The sequence below is a fragment of the Schistosoma haematobium genome, chromosome 1, assembly GCF_000699445.3.
Source record: "Schistosoma haematobium chromosome 1, whole genome shotgun sequence".
Taxonomy (NCBI): domain Eukaryota; kingdom Metazoa; phylum Platyhelminthes; class Trematoda; order Strigeidida; family Schistosomatidae; genus Schistosoma; species Schistosoma haematobium.
This window is the reverse complement of record NC_067196.1, coordinates 80,442,370-80,458,167: the sequence shown is the minus strand read 5'-3', so window position 1 is coordinate 80,458,167 and position 15,798 is coordinate 80,442,370. Positions and strand designations below refer to the sequence as shown.

General features: G+C 38.6%; 1 protein-coding gene across 2 annotated transcripts; it reads right to left on the bottom strand.

Moving 5' to 3' along the window:
* Window positions 1–155: 155 nt before the first annotated feature.
* RAB5A_1 (Ras- protein Rab-5A) lies at window positions 156–11,298 on the bottom strand. Of its 2 annotated transcripts, XM_051209806.1 has the most exons (6): window positions 11,115–11,298; window positions 10,917–11,075; window positions 10,810–10,884; window positions 8,310–8,515; window positions 6,374–6,467; window positions 156–3,874 (listed from the first exon to the last, which is right to left on the bottom strand). In XM_051209806.1, the coding sequence occupies exons 2-6, from the start codon at window positions 11,035–11,037 to the stop codon at window positions 3,774–3,776; spliced, it is 597 nt and encodes a 198-aa protein (XP_051075270.1). In that variant the 5' UTR covers window positions 11,038–11,075; window positions 11,115–11,298; the 3' UTR covers window positions 156–3,773. The 2 variants fall into 2 exon arrangements, with proteins under 2 accessions (XP_051075270.1, XP_051075271.1); XM_051209807.1 differs by lacking the exon at window positions 10,810–10,884 and having other exon boundaries at window positions 10,944–11,075; window positions 11,115–11,184.
* Between the last annotated feature and the right edge of the window lie 4,500 nt (window positions 11,299–15,798).

Genomic DNA, 15,798 nt, shown 5'->3' with positions numbered 1-15,798 from the left:
AAAAACAAACTATCTAGTAAAAAAATAATTGAAAACAAGGCATCAAAATGGTTTGTAATCTAAGGAATAATGATAATAAAGGGATCAATTCAGCAAAACATTACAAAAGATTAATTGATAAACGTTATTTAGGAAACATTACGGTTAGAATGGAAAAGTGAATGAATATTGGATTTTAGAAATGTGGAAAAATTAATAACGCAGAGAAGTCAACATGAATCTACTAAGGTAATTCTAAATTAACCACTTGAATAAAGAGAATTCAGCGAAAATTTTATTTTCGACAAAACCATTTACTTAAGTTTATATGGTTGGAAGAAAGTTAGGAGCGGTCAAACCAAAACGTGGCATCAGTACTTGAAGTCACTAACTTCTAGTCTGAGTCATGTTGGTAGGTGCAGACTACTTGGTTGGGGTCCACGTGACTATCGTAAACAATGGTTGGAGACTCTTGGTGACATGGCTCAGAATCGATCACAATGGCGTAGGTGTATACACTCTCTGTCTTCCCTTAAACTAAGAGATTAAAATCGCTCCATATCTTTCCTTCTACGAACTAATTATTTCTTCCTGTACTATATCCTTATTGCAATCTTTCTTTTATATATTACCACCTCTGAATTAACTACTTTTATGAATCCGGTGTCCATCTTGTTGTGTTAATGAGGTATGGCAACTTGGACCGATGCATATATGTGCCTGGTCCTACGTTGGTAGCTGGCTGGTTGATATTCGTATTTACAGTTACGAATCGATTCTTACACTATATGAAGTTTAGATGCATAATGACTTAGTAAAGGGTGTGAAGATGGGTCCTTGATTTTGTTGTAAGTTATTTACATCATTTTCAGAAATTGACGTATGAACTCGTTAGATCAATAGTTATGCAGTTTAGTAACCTTATTTTGTGAACCATTGAGCATTTAACTTGCCTGTTGACTGAATTATTGTCGACATTTCGCTTGCTTTGAGTTGCATGTTGGTTTAGTTATCCTATCCAATCTTATTAGTGATATAAAATACAGTATTGTGGTTTTAGCTTGATAATAGACGTATCAGTAGTGTCTGGCTTATTAACCGCTGTCAAGCAGCCTCGAGCGGTAGTTTTTCGGAGTTAGACCAACAATCGCATAGTAGCAACTACAAGAAACAATAGATTAGCAAATAAAATAGCTTCCAAACCAGGAGGTCGCACGTTAGAACATTCATCGCGATACTTTGATTCGGGCAGTGAGGTGACATCACTGATCCTTAAACAAGCAGCGGGACTCAAAGCCAAATTAAGTGCTATGTACTTGCTATATGAGTTGCAATTGTATCACTTTCGGCTTCTAGACCATTCACCTTAATAAACATATCTACCTACGTATTTTGTAATGCTCAATAGTTCTTCCCATAAATCAAATTAATCAATCTAATAAAGACTTTAGAGGGAAAAGGAAGTCCATTAGAGTTGAGATCAAATGGTAAGACCAAACAAACCCATTTATGATCACCATACGCCAACAGAGACAGACAGATTGCAATCCTTAACAAAAATCAAACATAATTGGAACAAAGACATTCATTAAGCAATCAGTTTTGTTGGTGTCACAATATATCAGCGTACATCCGAAGCTTGGACGGATAGCACGATATACCAAGGTCACATGGTAGTGAGAATGACGGTGACCCATTGGAAGTCAATGAATCACCTAACCATTACCATCCAACAAGCACATTCCTATCCGGATTAGCCCAGTACTTTATATGTATAAATGACTCGTACACATAATCCTTTGGCTTTCCAGACATTTTTAATTTTCTTCCTTTCCATATTTAGTCAAGCAAGAGTCTAGGAAGGATTAAGCATTAAACAAAGCTGATGGGAGAACATGATAAGCATTTGGAAAACTGAATCACTTACAGGCAGGTAAAGATACTGAATACTTATTGAAGTAGGTTTTGTGGTTAGTTGATACACGGACGAAGAATCGGTCCAGTGCACTCGTGATGAATACCACCTCCATATTGAAATCTTTCCAGTATTTAGCCAACTGGGGCTAAGTTGTGTTATAAGATTAAGGTTTTCTATCATACCCAGGAGATAGAAGTTGTGTCTAGGCTCAATACAAATAAGTATATACATAATTACCATATGCCAACTCAGAGCATTATTTTGATGTGATACTATCCCTGAAGAACTGATATGACGAGAACTTTCAAAAATAACCGAGATGCAAAAACATTGGTGGGCGGATTTAACCATATAGACTGAAAACATCTTGACTGGTGAAAACCAGATATTTGATAGTACAACTTGCTGACTGACTTTAAATAAACCTTGAAGGACCAGTCACTGCCAGGGAAGTCTTACTCACTGCCCTCTCGAGGTGGGGGTGTTTACGAAATTTGAAGGACAAAATGCGAATACCCAGAGCTTTAACCGGGTTGGTGGACACGGAGGAAGTTGGGGAACTGATCCCAAACTAACGATGCACATGGGCTCCAACATCCTAAGGAAACAAATGGCGTATGAACCTATTTTTGGGACTGTATCTCCTAACGTTTCTCCACCACCTTGTAGACTAGACCTTTGGATCAGAAGCTCTGGGTGTGGCCCCTTAAATAAACCACCTGCGTCAGTTTAGACTCTTAGGCAGTATTCCAGCCCTCACACAAACCGGATGACGAAGAGTTGAGCATATATATCTAGTGCCTCCTTGAACCAATGTCTGTGTTTAAATAAATAAATATAGGACCAGATGAAACCAGTGAACCTCTGGTATGAGCAACTTACTGATCTAATCACGTCTCCGATTTTTAACTTGATTGTAATACATTTCTTTCCTTGTTAAATTTCTGAGTCATCAAGTGTAATAACCTGAAATGATTCACTAGGGTTTAAAAAACCCAGCAAATCATAAGGAACACTTGATATAGAATGAAACGTTTAGTTAAAAACACACAATCAATTTAAGGGAGAACTTTATTGCAGTGTGAGCCAAAAGACTACACCGACATCATATTATCGATCTACTTTAAATAACACACCGACAGTCAAATAAATTCACTCAAATCAAATATTCAACCTTGTCGAAATAAATCGAAAAGTTTGTAAGTTGGCGACCGTACTAACTGGTCGGAATCAAAAGCAATACAGCAAAATGGGTAACACGATATTATTTTACAGAAGATTGCGCATAGACGAGATAAAATACAAATCATGAAATCATAAGATCAATGGAGCTTTCAGCATATTTTTGCTCAAAACTGAATCCTAGAAATAATTAAATTTCAGCATAGAGAGAGAAAGCGTGAGGATATAGTTGGATGATTCGATGATCAAACATTTGAATTAAAATAACAACATATTACAATGATATTCATGAGTTGACGAGTGGAATGAATGTCGTAAACATTTTATCGAAGAGAGAAAAACAATATATTTTAGTTACACAAACGGCTCCAATAAATCATTAAACAGTAATGTAGATTATAAATTTGTATGACCCATAGTTATGTAAATCCAATGCAAGTAAGGAAGTATGTAGCATACTGAGTAAAAATAATATAGCACATGACAGTTTGATTCGAGATCTGAAGATCAATTAAATTCTCCAACAGGAATTACAGCAACCCATATACGTAAAATTGTGACCAATAAGACTACAAAGCAAAATCATTAGTTGAAACAAACTGAACATGCAAAATAATGACGTAAAAGACTGGAGGATTGAAGAAACATGTGATATACCCATGTTATAAGAAAATATTGAGTGGACGAATCAGGACTATCTACAACACTGTCTTTGTTGTGTAGGCGAATCGTTTGGCGTAAGCTGTTGTCCCCCAGATGGTCTAGATGGTTCTGTATGATTAAGTAACTCCCGAGCTAAAATCGCAAGCAAGTTTACAAGGGTAGATAAATTACAGTGAATTAAAATGGAAACATTTATCAAAGTGAGACTAATATACAAACAAAAAGTTGTGATTTGCTGCATCACAAAATATCTCTATTGAGGCATCTAAAAAAACCTTAGCTTATAATGCACTTCATTTCTGACTGCTAAATGTTCCTGAAGTAATTGTCTAAATCATCTACAACCACTAAAACATTAATAGCAAAAATGCGATTTGTAAGAGTCAAGATTAATGCCATATGTATGTCGAAACACTAAGGGAATCATAAAACCCTAGAAGATAAAAAAATATACCTCAGTTAAACATCAGATGTTAGAAAAATAATATAATACAATACAAATGAGATAAAACTGTTATTCACCGAAATATGAACTGTTAGAAATTTCACGGAAACACTAGATTCTCATGTAAATGTTTGCAAATTTGGCATTCAGCTACATACTATTATTGATAGTTAACAATATTAACCGGCTGCTCAAACTCTAAACAGTGCTGTTACTTTCGAACCAGAAGTCCAGTGAAAATTCAGTCCTTCAACTACTAAACTAATCATTCATAGCGACAATATAGGGAAAATAATATCGATTGAAAAGACAACGCAGAACGTTAAAGAAAAGAATGGGAAAAGATTAAAATAACCTGCCTAAAAGCAGATTATTGGTCGATACCAAAATTATGCGTAAGGAGAGATAATATCAAAATGTTATTCAGAATTTCTGTAAACATCTTTATTAGTACTAGATTAAGCGTCTTATCAAATAATCAGTAACTAGTTTAACGATTCCACTACTTAAATTTCAGCTGAAATCAAAACTGATTTTTTACCGTTATATTAAGCTTAAGCAAACTATAGTGATACAAATGCAAACCTAACTCCGCCTGTAGCTCTCCTAGGGTTACTGCAAGTCACAAGCCTTTGTAAAGAGGGAAGATTGAGTATGGGATCAGCAACCCCATCCCGTAGAAAACAACCTTGCTAAAAAGACGTTAAATAGGATAAACAAATTAAACCACTTAAATTCTGTCCTCTGAGTTGAACGATCTTCTTTCAGAAGAACCATGACGCTTCATGATGAAAGCCGAGATTCTTAGGAAATCACGATACCGATCCCCCTTCTAACAACCAGAGTAACAATTTGGAATGTTCGGATAATGTTGGAGACCGGGAGGACCAATCAAATAGCTGTGGAAATGAGGAGATATGACTTGACAGTACTCGGAATCAGTGAAACCCATTGGACCGAATTTGGACAGAAGCGATTAAATTATGGAGAGATGGTGCTACATAGCGGCATTAGTTGCCGACTCTGGGACTGGTTGGAAGAAGCGGAGAGGTGGTCAGTGCATGACATGGTGTCGTGGTATGAAAGAAAGCTGCAAAGGACTGGCTTCTGTTGGTCCTTCACGACTCCCTGGTTGGGGTCTGAGAGATGGTGCTACATAGTGGCTAGAGACGTTATCAGATATGGCTCAGAATAGAAGCCAGTGGCGATCCTGCTGTAACCTTCTTTTACTTTCTTCATAAAAAGTGGTTGTGTCTCCCTTACCTGAAAGATTTCTTCTGATTGTACCTTTTCGTTTCCTCGTTACTACCACACTACCTTACACCAATCTCTTCGTTATTGTTCTCTTTTTCTTTTGCGCTCCTTAGTTTTTTTTTCTACTTCTCTTCGAATTTTCATTGTTTTGTGTGGCGCATATATATTGGCGCTCTCTTGTACCAATATTCATGTGTTCAAATAAATAAATAAATAATGGAGAGATACTACTGTACTCTGTTCACGAAATGTTCCACACACTCAGGGAGTTGCTATGATACTGTTCAAAGAAGCATGTAAGGCATTTTTTACGATGGGAATCTCATGGACTCAGGACCATCAAAGCATCTTTCGAAACAAAAGAAATCACAATGAGTGTTGTCCAATGTTATGCACCCACCAATGATAGCAACGACGATGATAAAGATCAGTTTTACGAGATGCTGCAATCGATCCTAGCGAACTCTTCGGGAAAGGACCTGAACATCCTCATGGGAGATCTAAACGTCCAAGTCGGAATGGAGAACACCAGGTATAAAGACATCATGGGACGACATGGACTGACAGGAAATTTATTGGCAATTCAAAAACTTTATTCCTTATGTGCTTACTAGTACGATCCGAATCTAGCGCAAAAACGAAATCTTCGAATACTCAACTGATATCAATATTATTAAGGAATCTATTTCCATTGTTGCTAGCTTGACGTGGTGGTCGGGCTTGCCTATCGTGATGAGACAACCGGGCTATATTGGCTGAAACAACCGTTACTCAAGGTCCTACCATGCCAGACAGGTCGGTTGAAGAGCGGTAAGACTAAAAGCAACAAACCCAAGGTCCGAAGGCGAAGTCGTACTGCTGACTGTATAGAGGTGACCTGCAAGTCTAACTTCATGATATGCAACATGCTCACGCAAATTTATGAAAATTACCTATGGCAGTGAACAGTTCGGAGACATTGGTTGCAATTTTGGCTGACGTCTCCATAAATAGTAATCTATTTTTATCGGCGTATTCTTGTGCTTCCTAAAAAATGTAAAGAAAAAAACTAATTAAACTTCTAATATACAGAATACTGAACAAAACTAGGAAACCCCTTAAAAATGGAACCTCTTAGAAACATTGTTGTACAATGCTTGTAAACTACGTTGAATCAGGAGTTTAAAACACGAATAAATCTAACATGTATGTATGCTCAACGACACAACAGTTTCGATATGTTAATGCTCACAAAAAGTGGACAGCTCAAAAAACTTACGTATAAACCAAAAAATGTTCAAAACTTTTTCGAGTTACATTTAAATATTCAGATGACAATTGAAATTTTACAGATTTAATAACTAGGAAATTGAATATTTTAAAACCACGCCCGAAGATAAGAGAATAACAGCAGATTTATGAAACTGAGAACATATATACGTTATGTATGAAAAGAGCTCAAACCACATTTTTAAGGATAATAGCGATTTGATGACGATGAAAATCCATGAGACAGGAAAGATGTGTACATTTATAAAAACGTTTCACTTGCTGAATCCCGTACCTACGTTTTTTCTAGTATCCATTACTACCACCAACAGCATATGTCATGTCTTCAACAGCTGCTTGAACGTTTTCTTATTCTATAACAGCTATCCACTATATAAGCTTGGGTGCAGTAAACATGCAGCTGGGAAAGTTACTTAATAATGAACTCGAAGAGTATAAATTGTTTTATGAATAAACCACATTGTTTTCGAAATTCCACCCCAAAATTAACTCAAGAATTGTCTAGTCTCCAAATACAGTGATGAGTTAAGCTAGTGAACTCCGATCGGATTGAGAAGAAACATCAAGCAGTAATAGATAACCGTGATATTATGACTGATCCTTAATCACTCTAACTTTTAACCATTGATTTCTATCATATGAGGTAACAAACAAGGCAAATCTATAACATCTCACAACTTAGGTGGGTAATCAGTGAGTGCGTTATCAAATAATATTTCTTGATACGACCAGGCCTAGCTGTTTATCAACATAATCATACTTCATTCGTCATCGCTCATGTTGGCGAATGGTTACTCATCACATACAACATACAAACGCACACCAACTGACTTGTTCTTCTTGCAGCCACATTCCGCAATCCTAGGAAAACAAGTGAGTACTGTAACTTGAATAAATTCTTCATTCCCTACACCATATATTACAGATATCGGGTAGCAAGGTAAATTTCTGCAAGATACTGTTTTTTAATTAAGTCAGATATCTCATCGGTGGAACAAATACCTTCCACAATTACTGTCACATCCTGAAGCATAAGTGTACTTACTACTGACACTAGTCAATTGGTTAGCCTCAGGGTGGCATTTAATTTTATCAATCGAGACTCCGTAAAAGATCCCGTTTGAAGGGGGAGGACCTAACAACCACAATTAATTATTAGGAATTAACTTCTAAATGCAGGACAAAGTTGTAGAACCTAGTACAACTGTTGACCCAAGTCACCACACGCTACATCAGCATTCCAAGATGAGGTTAACAGAATGGAAAGTATAGTGAGGTTAACTTTAATCCAATGGAAAGCTAAACATGAGAAAGTTAAATCGACTGCATACTGAAATGAGACAAACAAAAAGACTAGCAAGTAAATGGAAACAACTGCATCAATTGTATTAAAGTGTTAAACAGGGAATATAGTTCAAGGAGTGAAATAAAAGGGTAGAAAGTACGATTACTGAAACTCAAGATTCTCCATGTGCATGGACTTACGTTACACTAAATACTTGTAGAATCGTATGAATTACTTTTGGTAAGTAGTGTTTAGATACTTAAAGTACTAAGTCGGTGGAAAACTCATGAAAGTTAGAGGTTTGAACACATTACCTCGAACGAAACAGCTCGCTGTCCTTCGAGATCCACTTTGTTTCCTGCAAGTGCAATCACCCCACTAGTATTTGCTTTTTCTTGAAGTTCATTAACCCAGGATTTTGCACGTTCGAATGAGTTCTGGTTAGTAATATCGTAAACGACAACTGCCGCCTGGGCTCCTCTGTAGTACATAGGGGCCAAACTATGATAACGCTCTTGTCCTGAATTTAAAGGAAATTGTAGATTTCAATAGCCAATACAGAAAATTATAGCTAGTTAGACATGTGTGTATATATTAATATTTGATTATTTATGTAACCATCTATTATCTGTAAGGTCACAGGTTCAAGTCCTAGGTCCACCAAGCTACTTACTATAAGCTGATGGCATTAGCACAAAACCCGAAACAAGTTGATGCTACGAAGCTAGAATTACTTACCAAGCATAGACTTATTATTCATACTTTAAGCTACATCTTATGTCAGGGCCAGTGATAATATCTGTTCCCCTCGATGGAAGTAGATGGGGAGGAGCTTGAATCTACAACACACTGGCTGAAAGGTTATTGCTTCTACGTTAGTACTCTACTATTAAATTTAATACGTGGAAAGTAAGCGTGCTTTAAAGGTGTGCTCCGTTGCCTCAGTTGAATCTAGATGGCAGAATCAGTCTAATGCTTCAATTCTGTTACACTTATAGGATGGATGTTTTAACAATTTTACACTTCTAGTTTCTATGTGCAGCAAGTGAAGGCAAACCAAGAAGGCACTTTGACGTTAATCACCTCACCTCTTGGAATAAGGGGTTCAATAAGCTAAGGTAGATACATATTGTGCTGATTTCAGATAACTTGCTTTAGTGTACAGAAATCCTGATATGTTCAGCTAAAGGGAATCTCCCAAAAAGATAAATATACGAGCAGCTCGTTAAAACTAACGCTGACATGTAAACACAGAGTATGGAAGTAGATCAGCTGAGCTGTCAGTCACACTACCCTTCTTATTATAAACATCTGACACCAACTGCACCTGCCATCAGTTAGAAAAACAGGACCTCAGAAATCAGTGTGGGCTACATATATGTGAGTAGAAGTATCAAGACACGAACCTAGCATTAGAGTACTGTTGCTTACCTCAATGAAGTGTGATACGATTGTATATACCTACTGATGATAAACATCATTAAACAGATATGGTAGTGTGATCTACTTAATTTCTAGAAGATAAGACTTTGATATACTCAACTGTCAGTACGAGTCGCAACCGTGATACGTATACAGACAACGCTAAATTTAGTAAATCCATACAAAAAAGCCACCAAGGTTGCGTTTCTATTTGTCATTCATTTAAGTCAAATTCTCCGAGTGATTGAAAATAATGTAGATTAATTAGAACCATTGACAATTCTTCCCCATGTTAACGAATAGAAAGCCTCACCGTAATGGTTCCCAGAGTACACTATTTGGATAACTCACTTATCATGTTACCTACGCTTTACCAACCTAATGGTGCTCCATACATAAACTACCCTAAAGCACACCGCTCTGCCTCCAAATGCCCTGGTACGGCCGAGAGGGGGGAGAGTTAGCTCTCCATATCGAAATGCTCTCACATGGCCACGTGCACACAACCACTTTCAAGGAAGTCCTACTTACTGCCCTCTCAAAGTGGGGTAGCTGTTTACGAAATTGAGGAAACAAAGAGCGAATGCCCGTGGTTTTAACCGGGTTAGTGGATACGGAGGGTCAACCTAGGGGAATCCGGAAACCCTTATTCCAAATCAATTGTGCACATGGGCTCCAAGATCCTAAGGAAATAAACGGCATATGAACCTACTGTCGGTCACCAGCCACTATAGGACTGCATCTCGTTACGTTGCCCCACTGTCTTGTGGATTAGACCTCTGGGACAAAGGCTCTGGGTGGGGCCCCCTAAGAAAACCACCTGCTTCGGTTTGGGCACCCGGGCAGTATCCCAGCCCTTACATAAATCGAATGATTCATGTGGCTCATATCTAGTTGGTGCCTCCTTGAACCAATATTTGTTTAAATAAATAAATACCCTGTATTAATAGACACTAAACATTACTAAACGGTCACGAAACAAAACAACGGTCTCGAGGCTAATATGGTCCATAAATTAATATATCCTTTATTTTCTATCTATTTCGGGTTAGGGTAACTGAAAGGTCAGGCCTCGCGTTTAAAAGCCAAAGGACCTCATAAATACTGAACACATGCTTTCTAAGCGGCAACCGACTCTTGTACCCACTCCTAAAAGTTTGAGCTTAATTTATTCATCTACGTTTAGGTCTAAGCATATAAAAAAGTGCACTAGGAATTTATTAACAGGTTTTCTGGCTTATCCTAAAAGCAAGTAATCTGACTTCCGGAACGTGATATGCTAGTGACAGCCTGAACACTATTGAAGCCCCAGAATAGACACTCATTCAGTGATCACGCGAAAACTGACTTCTTAATTTTAATTTATCATTTAAGAACTGAAAAACAACTAACCAGCAGTATCCCAAATCTCAAACTTTACGGTTGCTGGAGGATCATTTAGGACGATCGTCTGTGTCAAATAGGCAGCTAAACGATTAAATCAGGTATTAAAAACCAACCCCCAATAGTAGCTTCTTGGTACTCACTAAACTGACACTTTACGAGTCTCAGGACTATGCTTGATTTCCCAACAGCTGATTCTCCAAGTATCACCAGTTTATGGGAGCTTCGGTTCGCCATCCTCAAGGACTACAAAGTACTTTACAAACAACCTAAAACTGTTCATATAGTTGGAAACAATGATAATATGAACAAACCAACGTCTAATAATCAAGCTGAAAGACGGAGTGAAAAACAGCAGTTCCGTTGGCAAAATATTAAACCGCCAAAAGGTACGTACCGATGCGTTAAAACAGACGGTACAAATGGTTCTGGATGAAGAACAAGAAGCTCCCTTCCTAATGTGCTTCTCTATCTGGTAGCAGTGAATCAACAATGCCTTCGTGTAAGAACATGGGTATATTCAACGATAAAAAGTTGAAGTTAGACATTAACACCGTTGAATGCCTGCTCAGTTGTCTAGTTGGTTCAAATGGTTCAAATGGTTGTGGACGGAATAGGAGAAGCTTTCGCTTAACAGGCTTTCGTGTCTAGTAGCAGGGGATCACCAATACCTCCAGGCAGGAACCTAGGTATGTTAACAATAAAAGAGGAGAAATAAATTGGTAAGTCATAGTGCGATACTATCCTTAATCCTTAAGAATAGATCGAGTTGCCTCTTAAAGGACTCCTGGGAAGTCACTTGAACTAGCTTGGCCGGCGGCGAATTCCAGCATTTGACAACTCTTAAGGAGTAGAAGTTGTGTCTACAGTCCATTCTGCTATGTTGTGTCTTCCGTTTTTGGGTGTTACCCCTTAGGTTAGTGTTGGAACTAAGCTTAAGTAGATGTTTAAGAGGATGTCCAGAAGTGTTAAGGACACTGTACACCATCAGAAGGTCACCTCCAAGACGTCTATACTCTAATGGTTAAAGGTTAAGTGATTGGAGGCTCTCCTCATAAGGTTTAAACTTGAGTCCTCGAACTGATTTCGTGACTCGCCATTGGATACGCTCCAGGGTGTCCTTATCCTTTTGGAGTGAGGGAGGAAATACTATGTTTCCGTACTCTAAATGGGGACGAATAAAAGTGTTGAAGATTATGTAGAAAGTTCTTCTGTCAAACTGGCCAAAAGTGCGCTTCAAAGTTACCAGTGCAAGGTTTGCTTGGAAGGCATTTTTGTCACAGTTAGCATAAGACACCAAGACTCCTAAATCTTTCTCGACTTGGGATACTTCTAGAGAGGAGGTACCCAAGTTATAACTGTAGTCTGCGACATGTCGTAGATGGACTACTTTACACTTTGAAGTGTTAAAAGTAAGTCCATTAGTATCTGCCAAACTTTGAAGTCGAGTCAGATCCTCCTGAAGTGCCTGTATATCGTCTTGGTTGCGTATCTCTCTCCAAAGTTTCACGTCGTCGGCAAAAAGTAATAAGTCTGACGATACCTGTTGAGGAAGATCATTAATGTAGATCAAGAAGAGAAGAGGTCCTAGTACTGAGCTTATTGATATGACATGTATGGTTAACCTAATCAAAAGCTTTTGAGAAATCTAGGTAGATGATATCAACCTTCCCCTTGTGATCGACGATGCTTGTCCATCTGTCCACCACAGTCAGCAAGAGTAACAAGAGTAACCCTTCCTGAAACCATGCTGTTGGAGTGAGAAAAAATTTAAGGACAGTAAATAGTCATTTATACCATCGCATATCAGGGACTACATGATTTTTGAAGGCATTGAGAGAAGAGCCACCGGTTGGTAACTTGAAGGTTCGCTGCCTCGACCTCCTTTGAAAATTGGTGTGATGTGAGCCAGCTTCCAATTTTCCGGTGGTCTACCTCGGCTTAGCGAGTGTGAGGACATCACGCAAAGCGGCATTGCCAGGATTGAGGCTGCTTCCCTCAGTATAGCAAAATGAACCATATCCGAGCCAGGAGAAGTGCCAATTATTAAGTGCTGCAGTTTCCGGAACACCAAGTCAGCGCTCAGGTTCGCCTCGGAAAGTCCTGTGCAGTAGCAAATGAAGCTTTCGTTAGTATAGTTTATGTGGGTCGGTTGAAATGTCCGAGAGTATTGCTCAGCCAAAAGGTTAGCGGCATCGCCGGCGTTATTGGTCGAGTCATTAGGACCTTGCAGCTGGGAAGCTCAAGTTTCGGCTTGTCGAAGAGAGGCTGCATAGCGGAATTAGCTTTTCGGATTGAAGACAATTTTATCCATAAGCTTTATCTGGTACTGGAGTCTGTCTTCTCTTATAGCCTTTGTGCATATGTTCCTTATATATTTGTATTGCCTGTACTAAAAATAACGAATAGTAAGCTGAAGCAAAACCACAGTTAACTATTAAATCGGGTGAAACTCAAAAAACTAATCAACCGAACGTACAGCTCAGGATAGATTCTTCTGATCAGAAATGGTCATTTTGTTCCGTAAGAACACAGCAAAATTTTGATAAATGCTGATCACATTAAGACGTTACAACAAGAAGCTCTCCCCTAATGTGTTTCTATATCTGGTAGCAGTGAGTCAACAATGCCTTCGTGTAAGAACATGAGTATATTCAACGATAAAAAGTTGAAGTTAGACATTAACACTATTGGATGCCGGCTCAGTGGTCTAGTTGGTTTAGGCCCTGGCGTGAGACTGATAGGTCCTGGGTTCGAATCCCGTGAGGTGGGGTCATGGATGTGCACTGCTGAAGAGTCCCACAACAGTGCTTCCAGGTTTTCCATGGTGGTCTAGCTTCAGTTGGTTCATTATCTAAACCGTTCAAAATTACTAGAATCTCCACAAAACCCCTTCTGATACTAAAAAGAGAAATGTCAGTAAATTATAGTTCAGTTTCAGTTTCATTTTGGAAAAGACAAAAGGCTAGGTGGCCTGTGTTAGTCCTGGAAATGGTCGTCTCTCAGTTGGTTAGACTTTCTTTTGAAAGATTTGACAGATGGAGCTTCAATCATATGTTTAGGTAATGAATTCCACTCGTTGATGATTCGATGGGAAAGTCGAATCAGTCAGACAAAAAAATAGGGGTAGAGCAGATGCAAATTTATTACCAAGTAATCTGAAAACTATGACCAAGTCACCTCTGGTTCTCCTATATGACATCTGAAATAGACTTAGTTTAGCCAAACGATCATCATGCGGCAACTTTGCTATTCAGGGAATCAGCTTAGTTGTGGTTCATTGAAACTTTCCCAGCATTTGGATGTCTCCTTTAAATCAGGATCTAGGCGCTTGTATGCAGTACTTAAGTTTTGGACGCATGGGTACTGTACACAAAGTCAGAAACGTTTTATCGTTGACATGACTAAAGACCCTACGTATTGAGCATAGGGTCCTAAAACCTTTGGCAGCTATTGCATGGTAGTGTTCAGTAGTTTTAGGTCCTGGCTAACGATGACCCCTAAGTCATTGTGTTTCTGGACAACAGGTCGCTCAGTGTTATTCATAATGTATGTATCTGTACCTTGATGACCAATAGGTATCACAATGCATTTGGAAGTATTTATCAGCAACTACCAAATTTCAGATCATTCTGATAATTCTAACATGTCATTTTGAAGCTCGAAACAATCACCTTTACTTTTTATCGCTCTCCGTATCTTGACATCGTCAGCACATAACAAAGCCGATGATTATATGAGACTAGGAATGTCATTTACATACAGAAGGAACAACACTGGCCCCAAAATTATACCCTGAGGCACTCCACTAAACACAATTTCTCAGATAGGCAACCTGAAGTTCACCCCTACTCTTTATTGACGCCCAATTATGAAGTCTTTTATCCGTGTTATCAGGTTACCTCCAACCCCTACATTTCTGAACTTGTATAACAGTATGTTGTGAGGGACTCCATCAAAACCTTTGCTAAAGTCAATATAGGCTACGTCTATATGTAACTTTTGGTCTTTAAGAGCGCACCAACTTTCACGGGTCACTAACGAGTTGGTGAGACAGGAATAACCTGTCCTGAAACCATGCTGAATTTTCGAAAGATTCTGGTTTTCATGGAGATACCTAAACAGTTCTTACTGAATTGACTTTTCCAAACTTTTGACAACCACGCTGGTCAGACTAACGGGTCGTTAGTCCTCAGGTTTATGTTTCGTACCTGTTTTGAAGACAGGACATGCTATGACGTTCTAACAGTCTTTTGTTATTCGACCTTGGGTTGCGGTCAGATTAAAACATATATCTAAGGGGTTCGCAACAAAGTTAGCTAGTTCCTTTAATGTCCTAGGATCCAGTTCATCGTGTCCCGTGGATTTGCCTATATCAAGCTTATTTAGCAAACCAAAGAGCCGCTTTAAACCTCATAGTGCTATACAGGTCAATGATAATAGATAAAGGAAAGCATCGTGTTCTCTGAGGTGAATGACCTAGCTTGGAGTCTTTTATTCCCTTTCTGTGTTTGCTTGCATATTTGTTTTGAGTGTTTACCCCTTTGATCTTATTCTTCGTCCACGACTTTTCTGATTGGTTATTAAACTGGGAGTGATTTAGATGTGTCGTTTGATCGCTGGTTGACCTGAATGCTGAGCTTTTTGGTACTCCATTTGTCCAAAATGTTAACATTTCCCTATTCTAATGAGTATCCACATTTGTCTATATATATACAGAAATGTATCATGGCACTTGAACGCTAGATATCCTCGAAGATGAGGGGAGCATCAACTTTGTAAGGTGTTATGTTATTCGCGACTGGAACAGTTTATTATGTGGATAATGTTCAGTCCTTGTTCCTTTGTCATCTCGTCCTTCGTTTTACATAAGATTAACTTTACCCCGACAGTTGTTGCTACCTTGGCGTGGTGGTCGGGCTTGCCTATCGTGATGGACCAATCAGGCTATAATGGCTGAAACAACCGTTACTCAAGGTCCTACCATGTCAGACAGGT